At 41.3% G+C, this 25099-nt stretch overlaps 1 protein-coding gene across 1 annotated transcript in view; it reads right to left on the reverse strand.

Annotated features, from left to right (window-relative positions):
* The window catches only part of uvrag (UV radiation resistance associated gene), a 119526-nt gene that overhangs the window by 38608 nt on the left and 55819 nt on the right, over positions 1–25099 (reverse strand). Inside the window, exon 13 of the mRNA XM_050039059.1 lies at positions 16967–17042. Within this exon, the coding sequence (XP_049895016.1) occupies positions 16967–17042 (76 nt within the window). The remainder of the gene's footprint in view (positions 1–16966; positions 17043–25099) is intronic.

The raw sequence follows: 25099 nt of genomic DNA on the forward strand, positions 1-25099 counted from the left end.
CCTAATTGCTTTGAAAGGCACGAGCCAACGACTTGGCTGAGACATGTTTTAACTTTAAAAAGGGGTCTGTTTCCATGGGGACAACAAACAGAATCGGCAATAATTTGTCCACTAAAACTTTAGAGATGCCTTCTTGGCGTCATAATGAGTGAGTAACAATCTGGAGCACAACAACAAACAAAACTGTTGAGATGCAATCAAACTGAATCTAAATATATGATATAACCTCATGTGTTGGTGGAGCTAACTTTTTAGCAATGACTTTGGCTTCACACACTCTGCAGTGTTTTTCCTGGTAAAAGAATATCTCACGCCCCAAATGATTATTTGTTTATCAGTTACTCACCCTGTGTAATGCTGAATTCATTGAGAAAACAGAATCCAAAAACAAAGGAAATTCTTGTTGTATATTTAAGTAATGAGGGGCCCTCGTTTCACAACAGCAAAACTGTATCAACACATCTTTTTACAAACTGTCACACGAGTCATGCAGTGTAATCCAAGTCTCACTTCTGTGCTAATGTTGATACTGAAAATGTGTAGGAAATTTTAAGGCCAATATAGGCCTACACTGTTTGTATCAGTAAGCGCTATGCATTTTGTTACTTGTCTCAAGTAAAATGCATTCAGGTAATATCTTGGAAATAAAACAGTTATTCGGACTCAGAGAAAACAGCTTACACTAATTATTTTCAAAGGGAAAGAAAAAAGCAACCCCCTCACAGCCTCCTTTTTTAACTTGAGCTGGTGTTTATTTAACAGCTGCTTTCATGAGCCACTTAGCCCCCTTTCTCCAATAACTGTAAAACGATTATTTGGCCTCTGGGACAACAGGCCCGGGCTCATCACAAACGCTTCATTAATAAAGAGAAAGCTGTGGCTGGATGGCACGGATGATGACATGACAGCGAGGACACCCCACCCATAACCTCTCCTGCTGGCAGAGTAATGGAGGATGACATCAGGGGTGATAGAGAGCCACTATCCTAATGAGGTGAGACCATATTTGATGGAGAGGAGTGTTGGAGCGACTGACATTGAGAGGAAGAGACTAATGCTGACATTAACTTGACAAAACCAAATTAGAGGAAAGAGACATTGACTCTCTTAACTGGATGATGAGTGCCACTGAAAGAACTCTGTGGTCCTGAGCCGCTGTGTTAATTCACATGAAAAGCTGCCGACTGGCCAGAGTCAAAGGGCTGTAATGAAATCCACATGGAGGCAGAACGGCACTGGATGGAAAGGAGCAACACAGAGCCAGGACGGCTGATATTTTTTCGAATACTGACCAGACGAGGCCAGCATTGTTTTATTCTAAGAGCTGTTTAATGTCATTGAGCCACAGCAAGGCCTGCGCTCATGATTAAATACCTCTACTCCCAAACACCCATATGACAGCACACTGGGTTTGATGAATTAAAAAGAAAAACAAGTTTTTCTAAACTTGCTGACATAAAATATACTTGGTCTCTGCCCCCTCCATTCTTATGACAAGTTGGTGGGGGCCCCAGGAGCTGAGCATGGGCAGCCAAAAACAGCCCACAAGCAGAGAGAATTCTTTTGTTTGTGTGCTTTGGTCCAGTTTCCCTCAACTTCACAGAGAGAAAACCAGAATCCAAAAACTGAAACACACAATGACATAACTCTGATCAAAGGGGGAGATATAACCTCCAGTGAAGACAAAAGCACTTAAGTTGCAATGGACTGTCTGATAAGTTTTCTCTTTCCTTTTATCTACCCAGCAGTTACGTTTCTTCCAACCGAAGCCAATATTTTTAGATATTACCAAAGAAACATGGAGTTGGAGTTGAGAGCTATCTTTAAGTGAAAGGACTTCAGAGGGGCCTCGGTATAGCATGTAGTAAGACAACAGGAAAACTGACTCCAAACAAACAGGCCTCGGCTACAAAATTCAAACCAGCTGGAAACTGCAGACGCACTATTAAGTAAATGATGGAGCAGAGCAGCCAACACTTTCCAAACACCCAGAATCACAGCAAACCCCTCGTTTTCAGGACCTTTTGCCAGTAAAAGCCACAGTCTGACCTGTGGGAAGAAGATATTCTGAGACGATGATGACAACATGATTGCGCTGATTGATTATAAAAGACGATACATAAAAGCATAAAAGCATTATTAAACGTGCCACTTAAAATCATGACTGGATCTAGACCTTTGTATTCTAATGTTATGAGATAACATGTCAATGACGTCTTCGCCCTCATCAGTCTCTGCACATAACACAACACTGTGGCTTGACTCGACTACACAGAGACACCAAACATTTGGTCAGAGCTTAAATAACCAACAAAAACTGAATACTTATGGCACATATGAAATTCTGTCCAATCACTCACTCTGTCTTTCTTTCACACACACACACACACACACACACACACACACACACACACACACACACACACACACACATACACATATACACACAGACAGAGGATTAACATTTACTTTTATCCTTATATTTAGTGGAACTAACTCCTCTGGTACCTCTTTGTGGTGACGGACAAACCTGGAACTACCAACCACAAAATGTGGAAATTCAATTAGACGAATTTAAGTGTTTCATAAAGTCATAGGTGGCTGTCCAGAGGAATTCCCATAAAACCCTGGAGCTCAGGCATAATCGCAGCGCACTGACGGCCTCGCTACGCACACACGCCCAAAACTGGAAACCACAGGACGGTGACATACACTTACAACTGCGGTGTGAGACCTGCTTATAAATCGCAACTTCTGGCCGACGTCAAGCTGAGAGGCAACAAAGAACGCTCTCTCCATTGTACTGGTCAGGACTGAAGCATCGATTGCTTTCACTCCTCTTTCTTATCAAACACAGGACCTGCAGGGCGGTTAAGGCTTTGCAAACACAGCACCTCAGACACACGACTGCCTTTCCACAATCTCTTTGATACAGCAGTGGATGGAAAATGTCTGTTTATAGAAAAGGGTTCTCCTTCTTCTGGTTGTAAAAAGGGTCCCACCAACAACTCGATCTGGCCAATGAGTGCCACTAGATGCAAGCTGTAGCTAACAACAAAAGTTTGTGATGGAAAACAGGGACCACACAGTAAGGCTATGAAAACCCATGGGCATAGGGAAGTGTATGTTAAGGCCTGGGTTTGGTTAATAGGTAGCTTGAACAAGGGGTTTCAGAGAACCACAGGACGACTCAACCGCTGGGAGCGTTTTCTTTTTCCAACAGGCTGTTTCTTCAGCGCAGAAAAAACACTTCTTATCTAAATGTAATTTCTCAGTAGCGATTCTTCCGGTAGTAGAGCAGGGAGCTGGTCAAGCTTCTCCTCACACATTTCTTGCTCGGCCGGGGCCAAAACACATAAACCACAGGTTGCTCCAGATTCATGTTTCAAAACATCCATCAGTTCACTTACGTACAGCAGCAGTTATTATTTCTACTCTTTGCTTATTATTGAAATTTGAGGATATATACATACATACACTGCAGTTAAAGGGCAATGGAAAAAATCACTATTACACTGGAGGATAATTCACCTATAACCTGCATTATGTAATGCAAACATACAAAAAGTACGATCCAGATGAGATAACTGAAGGCTTCGAACTACAACCTTTTGACAGATCTAAATTTAAATGTTTAAAAGTTTAAAAATGTTCAAATGGTGTGCATGGGGAACATGCAACTCTGACACAAGGTATCCTGAGAGGCTTGGCAACGGGGTGTATTTTTTACCCTTTCCTAAACCACATCTCAACTGAGAAAGGTGTCTCCGTTGGATACAGTTGTGCGGTAACTCAACGTGAATAAGATGAACAAGGATGTCTACATCTGTTCTAAGGTAAGTCAACATCGTGTTTGAGGCAACATATTGTCACTTTGCTCGAAAGAAATATAAAGTTACCTTTAACATCTCTAGCTAATGTTAGCTAAAGTTAGCCTAACGTTAGCCTAACGTTAGCTCCTAGCTGTGTTGTTCATCATGTCACTTTGTTTGCTGGGAGTTCATTAGCCTATTTTGTTCTAGTTTTGTACTTTGGTGATCATGCATCATTGTTAGCTGTTGTCCATAGGGCTCTAGTTAAGCTAACGTTAACTTCTGGAGCTTAGCTTCAATAACTTATCTGTAATCGCAGAGATAACAAAGATTGGCAAACGTTATGCTGAATGATTCAGTGTAAATACTGTAGCACCAAACTAACGGAGAGACACTCTTGTTAAAGATGGTAAAAAGGCCGTTATCCTTTTCTCATATTCTGAGCCAAAAACCTTAACTTCGGTGGAACAATGCTGATCCTCTATCCTGTTTTCTTTGATGGTGACGGCAACGAGATGCGGTTCACAAGTGTACACTGTGACCTGTAAATTTTGGCTTGTAATTTAAGTATTTCATCGACCTTCTCAACAATAAAATGATTAATATATCCCTCCTATGTGTAGTTTAGGCCCTTTTGGTTACTTCTCAATGACATCTGATCATTATGTCTCCAAAAATCATCAATTACCTCCTGTGAAATGCCGTGTACTGTGACACCTGCCATAGCGCCGGTCACCGAATGTTGATATTTTGTCCGAGTGAGTGGAGGGGGGCGTGGCTTAGCCATAGGTTAATTACTCACCTCGTGTTATGATGAATCCGTAAAGAAAACTCGCATTTTCACACTTGTTTTTTTAACATGCTTTCTCGATGGACAAAGAAAAAATTCTTGTTGAATGTGAATAAAAGGTGGGCCATTTAACATGAGCAAAACTACATAATTACATCTATTAACTAACTGTCACACAACTCATGCAGAATAACCAAGGTCTCATTTATCCAGCCACAAACTGCCCGAGGAACTGAACGGAAAGTAAAAACTTTGCTTTGCTCTCTTCAAGACTCCATTGACGAATCAGTAATTTTATCTCGCTGAAAACAGAAGCTGCTTGTCTCCTGCTGCCTTGATCAGTAGTTTGTTTGTGTTATTGTGTGACTTTGCTGAATGTGAACTGACCCTTTACAACACTAACATCACTAAAAAACACAAACAAACTGACCGATCTAGGCAGTGGTAAACAAGCAGCTCCTGTGTTCAGCTAGATAAAATTATTGGGTTTTTTTCAATGGAGTGTGGTTCTGAAGTGAGCAAAGCCAAGTTACACTTTCAGTTCAGTTTTAAGCAGTAGCCTAAGGTTTTAGCTTGTTTAGGAAGTTCTAAGCATAAAACTGGATAAATGAGACTTGGATTATATTGCACAAGTTGTGTGAGAGTTTTTAAATGGGTGTTTTGATATAGTTATGCTGCCCCCTTTTACTGCAGATTATTAAGAATTTTCTCAGTTTTTGGATTCTTCGTTCACTGTGGAGGCATGCAAGAAAAGCAAAATTTTCTTCACATATTCAACATAACACAGGGTGAGTAATTAATATACAAATGATCATTTAGTAGGTGAAGTATTCCTTTAAGTCAAACATGATAAAAACGGCAACTCCTCTCGTCTCTATTTGCATCAATCATCGGAGGAAGAGAGCAGACAGCCATCAGCCTACTGTCTCTGCTCATGTCAGGCTGTTAACAATCTCACAATACAACCCACACCGCTCCCAATTCAACCCACTTATAACCTGCCAAAAATAATTTCTTGCTTGAAATGTGACAAATAAAGTACACTAATGAAGTGCTTTTTACTGTCAGCGGAGTACAGAGATCTTGTTAAAACTGGCACCTTAATGGCGTTCAAATGCAAAACACATTGTCAGACTCAGGGTCTATAACTTATCTTCTATTAGATGTAAGGGGGTGATTATCCAACATTTGTACAGCATATGGCCATGTGGGAAATGACGTTCGGAGCATACAGATTCAGGTTATTCTTCACCGTGCTAAAGCAAAAACAGACATATTTATGGTTTGGCCTAAAAGAGAACTTCACTTGGTGCCTCATTCCTTCTCTCCTCCTTCCTGTTACGGGTGAAAGTGACGTGTAATACGTGGGCTTGGCACTAGATTTTCTGGTGCCGCCCATTGTGTGCTTTATCATATCAATCCCTGTAAAATGGAAAACGGATGTGGCTGTTATGGAAGGATGAAGACAATGAGTGGCAGCAGGCAGTTAGAAATGGCCTGATTACTTCCAGGCTCTGTCTGCAAGTCAGAGATGGTGGCAGAGCCTGGGGAACCGTGGTGCAGGGTTCAGGTAAACAAACAGCGAACAGTGGGCTGCATTATGATTTCTTAACATTGAGGAGTCTGTTTGGACAGTGGACAGTGGAGATGTAATGGCCTGTTTTTCTTTCCTTTTTTTTCTTTCTGGAACGTACCAAGAAGTGAGTCACGAACCGCAAGCCTCAGTTGGACAAGGAGAGAAAGACCAACAGGCTTCTGAGGGAAACCTGGAATAGTTGTGTCTAAAAAAGGTTCCAATTTTCAGAAAGATCTTGCTGGGAAATAGTCTGAAGCTCCAATTCCTGCTCTCATTTGAAAGAATTCATGCAATGGAGGTTTGAAAGATGGTTATACATACCGCAGATTTGACCAGATAGAGCCAAACTTTTCTCCTGGGAGCAATACAGTGTACATCGAATAACAGATCCTTGTCAGCTATGATTTTTTTTTTTACCCCACCCATGAAGTTCTCTTAAGTAGGTTCAGGTGTCTGACACATTCTAGCTATCGCGTTCAATACTGTTTGGTACAATGGTACCGTAAAACAGTGAATATAAAACATGACAAAAATCAAGGTACATATATCACACTCGGAGGATGGGAGCACATATTTTGATATCTTACAACTGACTATTACACAATCACTTTCTGTGCACAACCATTTCTGATTCACAGGCTTGTGGATGGACAGAGTAAACACACAACTGCTCACAGGAATGTCAACTATGGAAAAACTGAGTTCATGAGCAAATACGTTACGCCCATTGTTTCACTACAAAGAGTCAACTCTTCACAAAACGCAGTTGTAGACCCTGTACCATCTCCAACATTCACAAAACTGTAGAAGACAAGAAATAAGGTAATACCGTAAGTGGAGATAGTTTTCACTGAGACTTTTTTTTAACAGTCTTGACAACTTGGTTGGAGTCGGGGGGGAGTTATGAGGTGGAAGGGAGCTGTGTAATGTTCTCTTTTTGCACGTCTTTTCATGGGTCATATGGTTTTTATCGAAGCACAATCACATGAGCTAATGGCCGCAGAGGGCTATGCCAAGACTATGTCGTATCTCTTTTGACTGGGGTCGTGAGCTTTGTCGCAGAGGTGAAGAGCTGACTTTGGAATATGTCAAATGAACAAAGATGAAGTGGATGAGAAAAGAGTGAGAAGAAGAGAAGAGGAGGTGACTGGGTTTTCTTTGCAGTCACCCCACCAAACCTAATGACACGTACAGTATTTATTTCCGTATTCATTTTTTAAAAAAAATAGCAAACAGAGTCTGCTCTCCAGCCAGCTCATTTTTCAGTTACAGATCAGTCAGACTTGTGTTTAAACCTCAGTTTCAGTGGTGTCAGCGGAGGAAAAGAACAATTTCTCTTGTTATATTATATCCAAACCAGGTGTCCTTGTAAGGTTGAGATTATTGCCTGTGGATCATACCATGTGACCACAACATTCTGAGTCCGCCCTTTTTTGTTGATGTTTAACACAGTTTAACATGATTATATTGCAAAAATGCTGCCTGTTCACTACAGACAAGAACTTGCTGCAGGTGATAATGAGCTAATCAAGGATAATGTACAGTGAGTGGGTCATTACTGCGAAATAAACCTGGCATCGGGGTCTTGAATCCTCCTGAAGGGGTTTACTTTGCAGGAATGACCCACTCACTGCACATTATCCCACTTACTAGACAGCTGCTAAATGGGGCTGCAACTAACTATTATTTTCATTATTGACTAATTTGCCAATTCTTTTCATGATTAATTGTTTAAGTCTGTAAAATATAAAAAAAAACTGTGACAAAATGCTCATCACAACTTCCCTGAACCAAAAGTGACATCTTCGCTTTGCTTCCTTTCTCCAACCAACAGTCCAAAACCGAAATACCCTTCATTTACTATCATAAATGACAAACAAAGGCAGCAAATTCTCACATTTAAGAGGCTGGATGCATCAAATATTTAACGTTTTAGCTTGAAAAATGACTGAAACGATTTTCAAAAAAGCTAGCCACTGATTTTCTTTCGATTGACTAATCAATCAATCAACCAACTGTTATAACAGTCTGTTATTCATCGCAGCTGTCTGCCATTCAGAAACAATAGACCGCAGAATGCTGTAATTAACCAATCAGTATCTAGTATTCAACATAGCTGCAAAATAATAATGCTAAGACTGTAATCAGCTCCGAATTATATCAGTTGAATCAGATTTGGCTGCTCAACACAAATATTCGACTATTCGTTCCTTTTTTGTCCATATAGAATACAGTAAACAAGCCAAGTTATCCCCCCAAGCTAATGTGAGCTAACTATGCTAACAACGGATCATAAATGCGCATCATTTTTTTCCAAGGCTAGATATTCAACAAAAGCCACAGACTGTATCGTACTATCTTGTTGTGAGCTGCAGATTCACCACTGTTAACCAAAATACAGACGATAACCTTGTCTCAGAGCCTCTCTTCCTCCAGGCAGCTGCCTAAGTCTCATTCAGGCTCAACCTGGGTCTGGGTCTGCAGCTGCCTATCTATACTGGAGAACAGCATGAAAGCAAGAAGCGCTCACTCTGCAGCTAGATCTGGGGACCGAAACATCCCCAGAAGTATGCTGCACACTGACTGACAAAAACAAATGGACCGAAAAACATATTTGACTTAAAGAATCTCAGTAAACAGATGGTTCTTAGACTGATGATTTCAATCTTCAACTTTCAAGGTCAAGGCCTAAATACATGTCAGTACTGGGTAATACACAATAGCTACAAAACAACCCTCCATATCTACAACTTTGACTGGAAAATTGTCACCCTGTGGAAAACACTAACTCTTGCTCATTATTATTCTCTTTTTACTCTTGCTAGAGCACCTACAACCTTTCCAAATAGCTTCAAAATGAATACCTCCAGCCAACCAGCTCCTGTTCCGCCTGCTGCCACCTCCACTAACCACTAAACACAGTAGGCTCCCCCATGACTCATAGCCGTGTTTTATGGAGCCACAGTTGCCACTCTTAATGGCAACAGGCGCTCTGACGTATGCTTCAGACCACCAGAATGGCACTCTGCCTGCAGGTCATGGTGTGAAATTGCCCAGAGACTTGAAAGGTGGGAGACTGTGGGCGACTTTCCCCAGAAGACAAAAATAAAAGGTGAACCCAGAGGTGAACTCGCTGGGCCACAACAGATTTGCTGTGTTTTAATTTCCAATACTAGGTTTCCTGTGCCTGAGGCCCACAAAATATGATACGCTAAGCTTAGTGACTGCAAACTAATTGTTGTGCCCACCCCTCCTAAAAACCTAGAGATTTTGTGTCACATCAGTTGTCATTTAATCAGCCCCACATGCCTGTTTCACAACAACATAGCCTACATGTAGTGTATAACACAGAGTAAGTAAATGCAACACATGGCATGCCTCCAGATAAAAGGCTGCTGGTTTTCCTTTGGAGTCAGCCACACTAACTTGGCTAATTTGTCTCTGTGAATGGAGGACTGGCAGGTTTAACATTTGTGCGTCCCCTGTGGATGGGCACTTCAGACCCAGCTACATACCTGTGGCCAACTACTTCAAGAAAAAGCAGCAGCCAGATGCCATTCATTTAACAACTTAGCTGAGAGAAAATCACATTATCTTTAATTCATGTTCTGGTACCAGTTCAAGTGAGACCAAAGAGAAAATATGCAAGTTAACAAAAATGGAAATGTCTCCATTTAAACCTGAGTCAGTCACATTTTGCAATATTTACCGACTGCACAAAAAAAAAGAAGAAGCTGGAAAGAATAGCTGAATTTCCACGAAGCCTTTCGTAACTTCTCTTTGTCAAACAAATTAATCCGACGTGGCAACATGAGAGCATGTTACCACCTGACATTCAGGGTGCTCCAAGCAGCCACTCCAGCCTTGCCCCTCATGACATGAGGCCTAATAAAAGCAAACTTCTCCCTCTGCCACATCAAAGCAGGGTCGACCTGCTGCGGCCCTGATCCCTCGCCAGCTTCCCTGTATCACTTTCAAAAACACAGGGCAATTTAATAAGAGATGGACAGCTAATGTCTCCCACCCAGGCTCTAGTCGGTCGGCAAACCAGCCAATCAGCCAGGCCTGCTGTGAAACCAGACCTCTGCTTTGTATCACAGAGCCAGACATGGAACAAGCTGTGCAATGGCTGCATAACACGTCTGGCTCAACAAAAGGCGGCTAATAGAGACAGAAAGACGAAATATAAAAAGGAAAAATTTAGAAAACACTGTTGGTAAATCATATCAACAGCAGAAGGTCCAGGCTCAGCGTGTAGGGGTCAGTAAAGCAACCATTTCCTAATAAAAGCCCCAATAAATTAACAAGTAACAGACAGCAGAGCTGGACTGAAACAAAGTCTCTCAGATAAAGTGGTTGAGAATGACAAGGTTAAGAGATCCTAATTAGATTTACAAGGAGAAATTAGCATGAAAGAGTTCTGTTGGTTCATGCTTTTCCCAGCCTCGTATGTGTTGATGCGAGATCCAAGAAAGTGAAAGATCAGACACACAGAAGTACACAGTTTATTGCGATGTGCAACCAAAGCGGGATGGGAAACCTCTTTTTGCAGCGAGTTCTACTTTATCGACTGTGACATGTTTACCACCGCTTCGGTTTTGAAACAATGGTCTATTATCACTATCATATGGAGCTGGACTACTCATGTGGCACCGTTATATTGTTTTGGAGTAAACCTGATAACTCATCCTTAACGTGGACGAAGTCAGGCACACATGGAATCCATGAGACGGTACTTTGAGAGGAAGCTGAAATTTCACCCTGTACAAATACTGATGCTTTACCAAGCTGTTAAAAGCAGAGCATGTTAACTTCAGTGAAAATAAGAAAAATAAGTACTTTTCTCTAGGTGACCTTACATCAAAGGTCGTCATAAGGTGTAGTACAATGAACGATTTAATTCTATGTGCATGGGCTGAGGCACAGACAAACCAAACTGACATCAAAGACTTAGTGGCAACGAAGGCGGAATGTTGTATCGCCTCACATCGCCTGTTTCTCTGCCAAAAATTTGCACTTGAACACAACATAAAAACTACATCCAACAGCCGACTAGCTTTGAGTAAATAACTAATAACGCAAGGGAAACTGGAAGACCGACAGGACGGACTCAAGACACTAGTTAGCCAGTTAGCACATTAATAACACAACTGGATGATGTTGAATAACAAAGTTCCGGACCATTTCTGCTGAAATGTTAAATGGCTAAAAATTGTTTCTTACCTAACATAATAAGTTTGTATTGATCTCAAACCCTCTTGACTTCAGTCATTTGTTGGCTTTTCTCTCTTTGTTTTTCTTCTCATGCACTGAGCTGGACTACCAATTATTGAAATTTCATTTACTGATGAACTCTGCCGTCCCCATTGCTGACAACATACTGAATTGGCCAGAAAAGAAAAGCCAACAAGAGCAGAAAGTGCTAATGTCGGGGGCAAGATTTAAGTAGTTCATAAAAAGTATTACAATACAAACAAAACATTTTGTGAAGGCAATTTACTCACAGTCATGTATACATCTCAGTGTCATTAAACATATGCAAAAATGCCTTCTGATGCTTTTGCTCATGGATGTATAAAGAGAACCGGATACAGAGTTGGAGGCGGGGCCCCGTTCACTACTATAAAAGTTGCTCAGTGGCACAGGAAGTCAAAAAAACTCAACTTCCCAGATGTAAAATTACCCAGATCTCCAGCCGGCCAAACAGCTATGTTCTGGTTTAGCCCTCAGCTATAAAGAGATTAAATCCGGAAAGTGATTAGTCATTACCTGGGGATGTGATGCTCAAAAAAATGTATCCACTGATTTACAAATGTCTCTTTCCCAATGTAAGTCTATGGGAAAAGGTCATTTTGGGCACCATGGCATCATGTGACAAAAGAGAAGTTGTAATTTCACTTTATGGCCATTTCAAAAATTGGCTTCAAGCCCAACGCACTTCCTGGAGGCCTGGTTGTGCTAATAAATTTCACCAAAATGAAGATATTTCCTGAATATCTTTATGTCATTTTAGTTAAGATTTGTAAGTACACAATATAAATTTAGTTGTTTTCTTTATAATCTAGTTTTTTTTTTTTATTTAAGTGTGAGCAATGTTTTTTCATACCTAGGTTCAATTTTTAGTTCAGCTTTAGTTATCTATAATATTGTTATTTATAATGTGTGTATTTCAGTGTATTCTATCTTGTGATCATTTCTAAGTAATAAGCTCTATAAATAAAACATATTATCATCATTATTATCATCAATATTAATAACCTTGGCTCTGTCACTAAGGAACAAGCCTTCATAAACAATAGAAAGATGTTTGCCATCCTTTATTAATCTATCATTCCACAGATTGCTCTTAGTAAAGTTATCAGTCACTCCTCACATGCGCCCACCTGTGGTACAGCTGATAGATTACATCTGGTTTCAGAACCTTAAGTTTGAATCTTCCTGCTTTGGTTTCCATAGACACAGGTGAAAACGCTCTGCGGTCTGGATCTCATTTTTCATCGGCTGTGGACTAGAGTCCTTTGAAGCACCCGATATATAAGAATATGTTCCAGTCTTGAATACCAGAAAAGACATCCCTCCATCACTGCACCATTTTGACATGATAAAATCAAAAATATTATTTTAGATTTTGTTGCTGAGAAGCTGACTTAGACAAGGAATATTTTTCCTCAAGCCACTTACATGTGCCTTCTATCAGTATTCAAATTAAACTTTCAGCAGGAGTGAGCATGCAGTGCTACATCTGATGGCACCACATGGTTAAGATTCATGAAACAGAAATCTCCCAGCTTAGATCATGATGTGTGGCTTTGATACAAAGGATTATGGGTGGGGGTTATGTGAGTTGAAAGGTAGGAATATGCATTGAGATGACTGCGTGCCAAATGTTCTACATATGAAAAAGATTACATGGTGTCATGCACATTTAAAACCGGCCTTGCTCTCTGGTGCAAAAATACAGCACACGGTGCATATTACGGTTTAGAAACAAAAAGTCCAAAATTTGGTGCAGTGGTTAGCATAGTCGCCTCACAGCAAGAGGGTTACTGGTTCAAACCCAGGGTGAGGGAGCCCTTCTGTGCGGAGTTTGCATGTTCTCCCGGTGTCAGCGTGGGTTTTCTCCGGGTGTTCCAGCTTCCTCCCACAGTCCAAAGACATGCAGGTTAATTGGTGACTCTAAATTGGCCGTAGGTGTGAATGTGAGTGTAAATGGTTGTGTGTCTCTATGTGTCAGCCCTGTGATAGTCTGGTGACCTGTCCAGGGTGTACCCTGCCTCTCACCCCATGTCAGCTGGGATAGGCTCCAGCACACCCACGACCCCTACCAGGATAAGCGGTTATGGAAAATGACATGTTAATAACGAGTTAACGCAAATTCCTTTTAATGCCACAATTTTTTTGTGACACAAGATTAATGCACATACATTTTGTAATTACGACCCTCGGCCCACGCCGTAGTTTGGGAAATCAGGAAGCAATGCAGCATTAACATTGTGGATGGCAAGCAGAAACAAACCTCCTTGAGCAGAAATGGATGAAGACAGGGTCTTTTGAATGGCAAGTTCAGCTTCAAAGCCCTGGCAGATGGTTTTCTTGACAAGACCAAAGTTATTTGCATTTACTGTCAATGTGAATTGAGTTACCACCAGAGTACTTTGAGCTGCTTAAAAAAATAGGGGATGTTTAGTTAACCTTAGAAGTGTAATGTTGGACACTAATACTATTTACACTACTAGATATATAGTATTACTAAGTAATGTTACATTCAGGTTAATATGTCCATCTGTTGTTGCTTACTGGGCTTGAGTTTGCCAGGTTATGCTTTCAGCATATTTTTTGAGAATGCAGTACCTTTGAAGTTATTCTGGAGAATATTCTGGACCGTATTTGTCATTGTTTTGGATTGCTGCAATAAAAATAAATGTACATTTGCATACAGCAACCATATTTGTCCACTGCCATGTTGTTAAGAACATTGAAAACTTGAAAAATATCCCTTTCAGGTACATTTAGAACAGATAAATATGTGTGAGTATTTTGCAATTAATCGCATATTTTAGTCTATAGACCAATTGTTACCTCACACACTAAAATGTAGGTCATGCAAAAGTACAGTACGTTCAAGTTGAGGGATATATGAGCAGTATAAAAGAATTTCTTTGAGCTTCACTGCAAAACTTTTGCCAGGTCCTAAAGGTGTCTGTTAGAAGTCACAATGGTGCAAATGCATGCCTGTGCACACATGTGAGATCAAACTCGTGTGTATGTGTTCAGTCTGGACAGTTATTATAGTACAGTAAAATATATCATGCCTCAGTAGTTCAGTCCAGCTAATATTTCAGCGTTGACTTTTTCTGTACCATTGCCCTATTGACTTTATTCTGTACGCAACATCTATTTCCTGACTGTCTGTCCTGGGAGACAGATTCCTCCTCAGTTTCTGTTCCTGAGGTTTTTTCCACTTTTTCCACCCTCTACGTTTTTTTGGGGAAGTCTGCTGTATCCGAATCGAGGGTCCAGGGACAGAGGGTGTTGTAAAGCCCCTTGAGGCAAATTTGTGATATTGAGCTACATAAAAAAATTGACTTGACTTGATGGAATGACTGTCAGATTAGAGTTTGACGGGTCTCAACAGTGAACACTGAGCTAACAACGTACATCGTATCATGGCTTCCATTTTGGATTCACTACACTTTTTTGAAACACAACAGGCTGCCTCGTCGTTCCCCTCGGTGGTTTCACACAGCACTTATTTTCATTTGCTGTCTAAAATGTTTTCTTATCTGGCTTATTTTCTTATTCTTGGACTCTGGTGGGAAGATGGCAGACTTGGATATTGGCTAGCAGCTTGTGGTCTGGCATTATAGCTAAAACCTCCCAAAGTGCAGTGGTTTGAAGTCAGCCACCTGCTAGCGCTAATTGCCCAGTCTTATTCAGTGCAGAGGCCCTTCATTCCCGCCCGGATGTGGAGGAAAACAGGGAATGGAATGCAAATTGTTAGGAGCCAGTGGTAAATGTCTGAGGGATGAATGGAGGGAGTAACCCAGGTCAACACATTAGGTGTACTTTAATAAGCAGGGATAGGTCAAGAGTTCAACCCTCCCCTGAGGTATTTGTGTTTGTGAGTGATGGAGAGAGAACGAAAAAGAAAAACCAATTTAGAGCATTAATTCAACTTGTGTGCCAAATGCTGGGCACACACACAGATAATATTTCATGTTGTGACTATCAGCTCTTTCAAAGGCACCTTAAAGGATAAGCCTGGTGATATTCCAGATTCTTGTTCTTGTCAAGAAATCCCATGAGAAGACCACGCCAACACTGAATTGATCCTACAAGTGTTGTCAGTGTAGCCAGAGCCTGATATATCCTTATTCCTCTGTGACATAGAGCTCCACTGTTGTGGAGATGATTAACAACACTCTGTGAGGTGGTATTAAACACAGCAGTGCTTTGAGCTAATGCTAATATCAGCATACTAAAATGCTCACAATGACAATGTTAACATGCTAATGTCAAGCAGGTATAACTTTTTTACCATGTCCACCATTGTAGTTTAGCACGTTAGCATGCTAACATTCACTAATTACCTATAAACATTTAGTACAGCTGAGGCTGGTGAGAATGTCATTAGTTTGGGTCATGAACCAAAAAGTACTAGACAATTTGACCTGATAATGGCATTAGATGAAAAGGGACCATGAATGTTTGGATAAAATTGTCACTGCATCCCATTCATTATTTCAGGCTGGAAAAAGGTGGTGGACGAGCCAATCAACATCCATACAACCATGCTGCTAATATAAACACATCAGTCTTGCACAATGTAACGCGTTCCTTCATAATGATGAGCATGGGCACTGCAATAGGATTTTGAGACTGTCCTTCATACACTGTCCTGCTGCTTTAAAAGACTCACAAACCCACATGGCTGAAAACAGTCCCAGCAAATGAACTGTACTTCTGGAAACAGTGCTAAAACTACAGTGTCCAGTGTCTAGGAAATTATTTTGCTTTTTTTGTAAAAAAAAAAATAAAATAAATAAATGCATATTTGTGTCCTGTTTATAAAGACTGATCCTTTAGCATGACACCTTTACTTATGCAAGAAGCAGGAGAAGCACATGAGTACAGGTGAGCATTAACTTTATGCCATTGGCTGTGGTCTCACCACCACAGTGCCTTCTTCAGGAAATGTACTGGTTCCAAAAGAAACCTTGGCTTTTAGACATAAAAGATCCCCTTCATAAAAATCTTTGATGATAGGATAACCAACCCAATTGCAAGACAAATGTAACGCTTCTGCAAACCAGAGATACGTTATCTTATATTTATGTTTTCATTCATGCTTTTAATTGCTTTTATGTCTTTCTGTATTTGTGGCTTTCTTAACATCTGGCCCAGGGACAACAGTTGAAAATTAGCCCTTGGCTAACACTGGCACATTTACAGCAATGTTTATTGATATGCACTGTCGCTGTAAAAATAAAATCAGAAATAAATTTAAATGTGTGCCTACAATGCCACTAAAAAAGCGAGGGGTCGCTACAAAACGCCCATGTTTGGTCCATCCAAAGTGCCCTCCACCTCCAGATGACAAAGTCAGCTCATATACTACATCACTTTAGAAAAGTTGATATATGTATGAAACTTGCAAATATAAGGTACTCATGGTTTACAGAGACGTACAATGCCAACATTTTCTTATGGCGGCTGAGCTGGGCTAATAAGGTAAAATGTTATGCTTGAATAATTAAAGTAATTAATACTTTTTTTGTCTGTTCATACCTGGGCAATGTTCTTGTTGAGTAAGTAGACACCATATTCAAAATGAAAGCGCTCTCCTCTGGGGTACAAAGGGAATCTGTGAAAGACAGGAGAAGAAGACAAAAGTTACACAGGAGCAGGTGATTTAATCCACTTGATCCATTACCAACAGAGTCTAGAAACAAAGGTCTTAATATTCACACTGAACAAACACTTGCAAGCCAACTAAGCACCGTCGAGCTTACAGCAGTGTTATGTCCATACTGTATGTCACACAATAGGCCTATCCATGTGAAAATATCAGTAAAGGATGATGGGATTAAAAGGGGTCCGTTGCTTATTAATTTTACTTCGCGGGATTCAAACAACTGTTGCTCTTTGGCTCTGCAACAGCCAATGAATTCTTCCTATCATTGAAAGTGGCCGTTCATGTAGCCCGCAGCGTTTACAGTCAGTAACACTTGCAAATGGCTGATGAAGCTGGGTCTGGGTCTATGATCCCATCCCACAGACGCCACCTCCCCACCTTGTTAAACTGAAATATCAAACAGCAGCGGAGGCGTCCAAACAGCCTGTCCATCTGCCTCAGAGCGGGAACAAAGAGAACTTTTCCTTTCAGCATGGTGGGAAAGCCCCATCGGTGCCAGTCAGATGTCTTAGTTAGGACTGCACAGGGAGTGCTCATGAAGGATGGGGAAGATATCCCTGGGTGTTTGGGGAGGGTAGAGAGGGGAATATGCTGACATGCAGAGAGGGAAAATTCTCTCTGCTATCAGGGACTTAAGGCTGGACTCATCCCTTCCTGTCATTATGTGCTTATGTCTGCTGATCTCCCACTGAGGAGGATACCGTATTTTGGGAAACCAGCTCCATAAACCGAGCAGGAATAGTCTGACAACACACACACACACCTGTTTGCATCAACACAGTTGTGGCCTTTGTTATCTACATTCATATCTTAGTCCAATCTAAACCCCATCTTTAAATGCTTCACCTTAACCTTCAGAGTAACCTAAACCTAATCCCACTTTTAACCTCTCACCCGAATGCTGAAGTAGTGCTTTTTACGAAGCAGGAGGAAAAATGTCTTCATTTTTGAGGATTTGCACTGCGTCTTTCTGCACATGAAACTGACATCTGGTCTTTGTAAGAACAAATATCCAACAAAACACACGTGAGATATTACCAAGGCCAGGTACAGCTGTATGCATACGTACACGCAGATGCAGCATCCATGCAGTTAGTTACATACACAGCTGTTGTTGTTTTTTTTAAACAGTTGTTGCTGCCAAAAGTCCATGTGAAAGGGGAACAATGAGCAGAGGAAATAATATTGTAAAGATAAGCCTTTCCATCTGAAAACTAACTAATGATGCTTGTGTTATTGTCTGATGCCATGTGAGAAACACCCACGTCACAAGGACAGCACTGAATTATGTTTGACGAAGGGATGCGACAAAGTATTAATGTGGTAATATATCCTATTACTGATCGTGTAACAGATTCCCCCTCCAATTTGAGTTACCAGAGGCTCCACTAACTCCTAATGGCGGCGCTATTTAAATAAACAAGAGTAAATAAATGTAAGTTAAGTAACTTGCGGTGAAGAATAAACTCACAGGAGGAAAATGGCGAACAGTACAGAGACACCATCATCATTCAGTCCAAAGTCTGGGCCCACTTCAGCTTTAACAACACACATAGGTCAAACAAAACCGAGACAGAAAATGTGATATGTAGGAACTGTTCTGTCGAGGTTAAGAACTCAGGCAACACGACGAACATGCCATAGCCACCTGATTTGTCATCATCCTGAACTGCTGTTGCTATCACAACTGTTAGTTGTGTGTGTGTTAAGGCTTGGCCATTCTTTCTGCACTGAATGTCCGTTGACAGCTGCAGTCACACGGACGCATCACACAATTGTTCCATTTATGGTACAATTGCAAGTCCATGGCAGCCCCTAGCAGCAGAAACGATGGAGGAACTGTGAGGTAAGCTCACCATCTTCCTATTGCCAACATTGGGTCAAACTGAAACTAACAATAAGACTCTGGGTCCAAAGTGAATGTCTGTTGAATATCCAACTGAAAACTAACTTCACCGCAGTGCTATAGCCGCAGCTGACTTGACTACAGTGTTTTGAACGGGACTTGAGTGTGGAACAAGAGATTATAGTTTGTAATTGGAGCATGCACAGCCAACATGCTTGCTATCTGCACAGCAACAAAAAATGGGCTGTATGCAGACGTCTGCTTTGGGGTCCATGCGGTCCCTCAAGGACACGGACAGATGACGATATATCACATCATAGGCTAAGACTAAGACCAATTCCTGATTTGTGCCTTTATATGCATATTTTTTCTTGTCAGTTACACAGATATCGTGATTAATCATAGATGATTGTGTTGCAATAAAACAAGTATTGCAGGCGACATATTGTGATAGTATCGTACTATGAGTTACTATGTGATTTCCAGCCCTAGTTTGAAGCAGCACCTATATGCATCTCCTTTACAGCAACTTCCACAAGTTGCATATTTTATTTAGATGAGCTGCTGGTCTTTTATGTGAAACTGTTTTCATTTGCTACTGGTATTGGGTTTGTAAAATAAAAAAAAATAAAAAATAAAAAAGGTATCCTGATTCCCTACTTTCACAGAAAGATATTAATAGGAAATTTAACAGGGGAAATCAAGGCTTTTCAATGGGAGTCTCAAAGCAAAACCTAAAATGTCAAACATCTACTGTAAATGTTTTTTAAAAAAGTTATATCCTTGGCAACAAATACAAAGTGTGATTAAATCCTTAAGACATGCACCTCTGTTATAATAGGACAGCATTGCCAGAAGCAGCAGATGCCTCCTGCGGTGTGTGCACTCTACTGTATGTGCAGACATGTGCTGAATGTTCTGCACGTGTGTGTGCATATGTGTGTGTGTACTGGTGCATCTGGCATGAATCCTCTGTGTGTGTGTGTGCCCCCCAGGGACCAGGTCATGGTCTTTTGTTAATCCTGTGTCAGAGCAGATATGGGGCTCTTCCCCCCCGTCTAACTATGACCTATAGGTGCTTGAGGCAATGTGAGAATACAGCAGAAACTACACTTCCTCAGTGCCGGCACCTCACTGGACTCTACTGTCAGCTGAGATCATGCTAACAGCGCTGTAACCCTGCAGGTTGATGTATTGATTCAGATGGGTTTGTGACAGTTTGAAGGCCAGATCTGACTCAGATCTCAACGCTCTGGAATCGTTGGTAACACCCACGTTTCAGCTGTGGAAGCATTTGTCTTTGATAACATGATCTTTATATCATCTGTTTGTTTTCTCCTATTCATAACTGAGCCTGTCTGGAGGTCTCAGACAACATTTTGACCTAGAGCTCACTGTAAACACCTCCTCACTCACACATTACCCTGTAACTCTGGGAAGTTAAAGAAGTAAACTCTAACAGATGGAGGTCATTGCAGCCCTTAGACTGAATTCTAACAGGATGTTGCTTCTAAAGGCTGGCAAGTAAAGAGTGCGACTCCGTAGCCTCAGGGCCACACGGCCAGCCACTTTCTGGTCCCCCGTATCCTCGACATGCAGCCCGGGCCCCATGGAGAAAGCGACATGCCAGAGGTCATATCTCAGCACTAGGAAATAACTAACAGAGAGAGGAAGAACAACAAAACAGGCATTCCCCTTGTACTGCTGGCATTCCTAATATCACTTCCCCACGAACAGATAGGATTTGTTTGCTGATGGACGCTCACGAAAAGGAAAAATAGAGCCACTTCCAACACACACAAACACACGAACACACGGCATCGCATCGTCACAGCGAAGTGATTAATGACCGCTGTCCACTGTGTCTGAAATCACACTGGAGAGACTCCGGTTCACCAAACACCAGGAATTCCTCCCGGGGACGTCCAGTAAAGTCAAATATATTATTACACACCAGTGGGGAGGATTGAGGGAGGAAGTCTAAAGACGGAGGGAAGGGAGGAGGCGCCAAAGCAGTATGTGATTCAGTTAGCGAGGAAATTTTATTATTTTATATATTATCTAATCTGACCAGATTTGTCCAACTGAGACTGAACATGCCTTTCAAAGGAAACCATGCCAAGAAAACGCTCAGGATAAGCATGTGGATCAAGCATACAAGGATTCAAAAAATCTGAACACAAACTCACACAAAATAAACATAAAGCATTCATATAGAATTCATTTTGCTGCCAGAAAGTCCCTTTTTTCAGTTTTCATCTAACTCAGCTCAGATCTACAGGGACAGACCGCCGCTGCTATCGTTTCTGCACCAACAATAAAAATGTAAGCGGTACGTGTCTTGGAGAGAAATAAGGAATTGCAGAGAAAGAAGAGACAGAACGCCATTTTTAATCACTCAGCCAGCGGCAGCAGCGTAAACTGAAGCAGTCCTCTACACTAAACAGGATGAAATAAATTACAGTCCTGGTGGAATATGCAGGCCAAAATCAGTACCCTGTCTGTCCATCAGGACGGAGGGTCCAGAATAAACAGACACAAACCAGACAGATTCACACAAGGGCTGGAGAGGCACAGTTTGTGGCACTAATTGTGCTTCCCCCTCTGGCTTGTAACAATTTGTTTTTGTGTTGTTTTTAAATGAGCTCATGCTGACTTCTCCTCTTGCACCTTGTGCCCAACGCTTTGGGTTCTTTTGTTTAATTTTGTTGTACATATAAATCAAATTTAATCATCTCTATCTCAGCAGTCCTCCTCATATTTCTTCACTTTGCTTAATCAGGCCGTTTCTTCCGTCAGCACATCCCTCTCCTGCTCCCCTCGGTGGCACATCTGTTGAAGGGTCATGTCCGTGAAACTAACACAGCAAACCGAATATGACAGGAACCATAATCAACACACCCACTCACTTTAGCGTCCATTGAAAAGACTGATTACTGAAACATGAAATCTGCTTTCGTTTAGCTAATATTCAACTCTGTGTGCACTGGACAAAGAGATGAAAAAGAAGTGACAGTGAGTTGAGAGCTGGAGTAAATCTGTCACTCTTTCCCCCCTTCTCTCATAAAAAAAATTGCCTTTCTCTTTCCGTCTCATCTACCCTTCAGTCCGATCTCTTAACATGCGATTTCTGGCTCTGTGTGTAGATACAAAAATATATAATTTCTAAAAAGACAAAAGCTGCATCTCACCGGAAATTCCCCGTCTTTATGAGTGAGAATATGTGCGCCTCGGCCTGCCAGCTCTTTAACTGCAAGGTCTAGACACAGACAACCTCAAAATATAAAGAAAGGACTCTTGTTAAAAGGAGGAAACAACCAATAAACATATAGCTACAATGATGCGATGAAGTAATAGGAAGTGTTTGCTCTTTCGTCCTGTCTATTTCTCTTTTTGAAACACCGCTTGTCCTTTCTTTTATTCCTGTTGAGGGATCTTTTAATAGCAGGCTGACGTATACGTCTTTCATCTTTGAGCGATCCACCACCACCAGTGTCTACACTGTCTCCTTGGATTGCAAAGCGGGGGCCTCCGAGCAGGTGTCAGCAGCACATGACGTCTTTTATACCCTCCAGTTAAATGGTCACATTTGTAGGCTATTTGTGCAAAGAGAAAAGGGGAAGTTACTGCAGCCTAAAGACTCTAGTTAAAGCTTTGTATACGCATTTTGCTTTGTGTATACAGCCTGTTTTTACCACAAAGACAGAACCAAAATGGAGTCCATCTGAGCTCTGTTTTTTTGAGTTGAAATGACCGTCGTCTTTACACGCAGCCCTGTCAAAAGCACTCTATTAGAGAAGGCCACGAGGTCAGCGGGAGCTTCTTGTGAATGCGATAGAGAGCATGTATATTTAAGCATGTTATAGCATACTGGACGCCTCTCTCTTCCCTCCTGGGTCCATTGTATTAAATGTAGGAGTATAAAGGAGGACACAGCAATGCAGGTGGGTGGTCGTGCTCAGCTTTACTGTGGTTCATGAGAATACGGCGGGAAGACTCATAGTGACTGGCTGACCTGCTGTAATGTATACACAGGCTGAGGTCTCCACATGTGTTGGCCTGCCTGTTTAGACATCCTAATTAATACTCCAAATCTGCAAAACAACAGTTCTGGCTCACATGTTGGAGGCGAGGCTTGGCCAGTACGTACACCCCTGTTTTTATGGTGGGTGGGTGTGGGTGGGGGGATGCTTTTGAGTTTCACAATGTCTTTAATGTGCAATTTCAAACGGCATGGGACCATAAATCATCTGGGCCTGCTTTTAAAAAAAACACCTGCCTTGCAACTGTCAAGGCTCTAATGGCAGTGGTTAGTATATAAATCACAGTGAGCTGTAATTTTCAATATCTGAGAAATGATTACACTGAGCATCTGTCAGTGAATGCTATTTTAATGACCGCTGCTGCACTTAAGACCTCAGTATAACTGTTACGCCATCTTGGTCCACGCCGTTAAAGCGTCTCCTGAGTGATGTGGCGGTTGCGCGTTCTGTCATGCTGGGTTTTCATCACAGCTTTTAAGAATATCCAGGGGTCTGCTGACCCCAGCTCCCAACCCCTGGGCTCTCGTTTTTTTCACCTTCCTTTTGTTTTCTTCCATTGTTTTAATCACGAGCAGAGATGGAAAAGAGGAGCTCAATCTGACTAGCACCATATAGTGTTCACGAGCCAAAAACGTAAGCCAGAGCAGGCCATCACATCATCCCAAATGCACTCTCTAAAAAATGAAATGCTATCTGACCTTAAATCACAAGATTATAACACCTATTTAGGACTAATATTCCCACCTCATGGCAGTCTCTGGTCAACACCAATTTTCATGATCATAGCTGCACTAACAAGACGACGAGTCTACAGCCATGCAAGCAGCTCTGTGGAGCTTTACTGAAGCACAACGGTGCTTTGAGTTAAACCTCATGATGACAACGCTAACATACTTCTGCTCAGCAGAAATAATATTCACAGTGGTAGTTGATAAAGTGGGCAACTATGAAGCAGATTGGCAGGTTACAGAGAAGGAAGCAGGTATACTCTCCTATTTATTGTAATTGCTTTGTGGCTGAATGGTGGTTATACTGTAAACTGGTGGGTCATGGTCCAAAAGTGGGTCACGGGCTTATTCCCAATGGACTGCAATTGACTCACGGACAGCTACTTTACAGAGACAGCAAACTAGCTCAATGACATGTCCACATGCAAATATGACGGTGACTGTATTAAACGGTGGGACCTCGAACTAATGACTAAGGAGAAATCTGGACCCCGTGGCTGGACCAGTTGGGAACCACTGCTGTTAACGACCAGAAGAAGAGGTGGGTTATACCTTATATACCTGCATACACCTTCCACCACACCCCTGATTATTCACCATGTTCACCATCTTACTTTAGCATGCTAGCTTGCTAGCAGTTGGATTAGTACCCAACACAAATATATGGAGCTAAAGCAGTGAAAGTTAAGTTTTGGAATCGAAAATAAGATTTAGGACATATTGGCTGTGGCAAAAAACTTCCACTGAAAAATAAAACACAGGCAATAAATATTTAGATTTTTTTTCTTTCTGATGTGTTTCTCAATGACAATCTTCTAATTTTTCTCTTCATGTCACTCTTTTTTCATACTTTTACTATGGAGAGAATGTGTCTTTTGGACACACAGTCCCTCAAAAGTATCACGAAGAATAAAAATAACAGGATTTTCATTGAAAAAACACATCAGAATGCAAAAAATATTGATAATCAATTGAGTATTATTAATGCCTGTGTCTCATTTTTCAGTGGAACCTTTTTTAGTGTCAGTGCTTCCTTATTCAATGCCAATTTAATGTTCAACTTTCCATACAAGCACAGCTGGGGTTGATGGTGATGTCATTGGTTTTTCAGATATTTGATCAGGAAGTAAAGTATGTAACAAATTAAAAATTGAATCTGATAATGGCGCTAGATTAAATGTCCATTATCAACCCTTACCCTAAGGAGGACATGAATGTGTTTAACATTTCACTTCAAAACCACAAACGTCAACCTCATGGTGGCACTCGGAGTAAATACTGGTGAAAGTCAGCAGGATTCATCTTCTTGTGACCATTAATGTCCGTGCAACATGCCGCTGGCTTGGCTAAAAAGACAGCAAGAACTAATAATGAATAAAACCTGGTACA

Source organism: Epinephelus moara, chromosome 3 (genome assembly GCF_006386435.1).
Source record: "Epinephelus moara isolate mb chromosome 3, YSFRI_EMoa_1.0, whole genome shotgun sequence".
NCBI lineage: Eukaryota > Metazoa > Chordata > Actinopteri > Perciformes > Serranidae > Epinephelus > Epinephelus moara.